Source organism: Formica exsecta, unplaced genomic scaffold (genome assembly GCF_003651465.1).
Source record: "Formica exsecta isolate Colony F162 unplaced genomic scaffold, ASM365146v1 scaffold314, whole genome shotgun sequence".
Lineage (NCBI taxonomy): Eukaryota > Metazoa > Arthropoda > Insecta > Hymenoptera > Formicidae > Formica > Formica exsecta.
This window is the reverse complement of record NW_021850397.1, coordinates 559,166-560,461: the sequence shown is the minus strand read 5'-3', so window position 1 is coordinate 560,461 and position 1,296 is coordinate 559,166. Positions and strand designations below refer to the sequence as shown.

Here is a 1,296-nt window from a genome sequence, read left to right as displayed (position 1 = left end):
CGAGAGCTTTCCAAAACACTATAATAAAGTATTTTTTTATTGAGTACTTTTTGAGTTATTTTATATTTTAATCTGATATATTTTGATATAAAAAATAAAATATCTCGTTAAATATTTAGTTTTCGATAATCTTACCGTAATACTTTTATGTACAGAATAATGAGACAAATCAATTAGTGTAAAGAAAAAAACAAATAGTTGTTTTAAAAAATACATTGTAAATAATTACATACTTTTTTCTTAAAAACTTTTTTTGCTTTTTTGCTAATTGATTTGTCTCATTATTCTGTACATAAAAGTATTACGATAAGATTATCGAAAACTAAATATTTTACGAAATTTTTATATTTTTATATCAAAATATGTCAGAATAAAATATAAAATAACCCAAAAAGTATTAATGAAAAAATACTTTATCATAGTGTTTTCAAAAGCTCTCGAGAAAGAATATGTAATAAAAAATGGGGAGTTCTATTTAAGAAAACATCGACCACATTGACCTCACCTTGAAAAGACCACTTACGGTCAAATCCATATTTTTATCATGTGACCCCCTCAAAACCATGCAACTTTTGTCTGAAATATTTTTTGATATCTCACTTCGTTTCCGAAAAATATGCCCGCGTCACTATAAATGCCCCACCCTGTATATCATATATATATGTATATTATGTCGCATCATATTAGAGAAAAATCAGAAATATCATGTTATATTTTTATAGAGTAAAAAGAAATTATTAATTTTATTAATAATAATTTATTTCAGATAAATGAATGTGTGACAAATGCAATAAGACAATATATTTCGCTTATATATCACAAAATACAACAGCGTTCAGATCAAATCACAAATCAGAAATATCGTTTTCGGCATCTTCTGTCTATTTAAAAAAATAAAGAATAATTAAACTTGAATTATCAACTTAAATCTATGAATGATAAAAATTGTGCTATTTCATTCTTGATGATAAAGGTTTAAAATAATTTATACACGAATTCTTGTGAAACTTACCTACTATGTATAAATTTCGTTGTAAGATAAACTGATCAAAAAGATTGCCATATTATCTTTAAAGATATAATAATACAAAAAGTATCTATTGATAAATGTGAAATTCATTATACTTATTTTTATGTATATAATTTGTAAGTTCAGAAATCAATATAATTTTTTTTTTCTTTTGAAAAGATTAATCAATTTTATATTATAATCAAAAAAACAAAAAATTAACAAAGTTTCCTTTAAATAAAATATATTTTTGTCTTAAAAAATTCATAATTGTATATATATTTTAT

The 1,296-nt window shown here is 22.1% G+C and overlaps 1 protein-coding gene across 1 annotated transcript in view; it reads left to right on the top strand.

Annotated features, from left to right (window-relative positions):
• Window positions 1-1,177, top strand: part of LOC115237936 (aminopeptidase N-like) — a 13,226-nt gene extending 12,049 nt beyond the window's left edge. The window contains exon 13 of the mRNA XM_029811335.1: window positions 767-1,177. Coding sequence (XP_029667195.1) covers window positions 767-889 — 123 coding nt within the window. The 3' untranslated portion in view covers window positions 890-1,177. The remainder of the gene's footprint in view (window positions 1-766) is intronic.
• The last annotated feature ends 119 nt before the right edge of the window (window positions 1,178-1,296 follow it).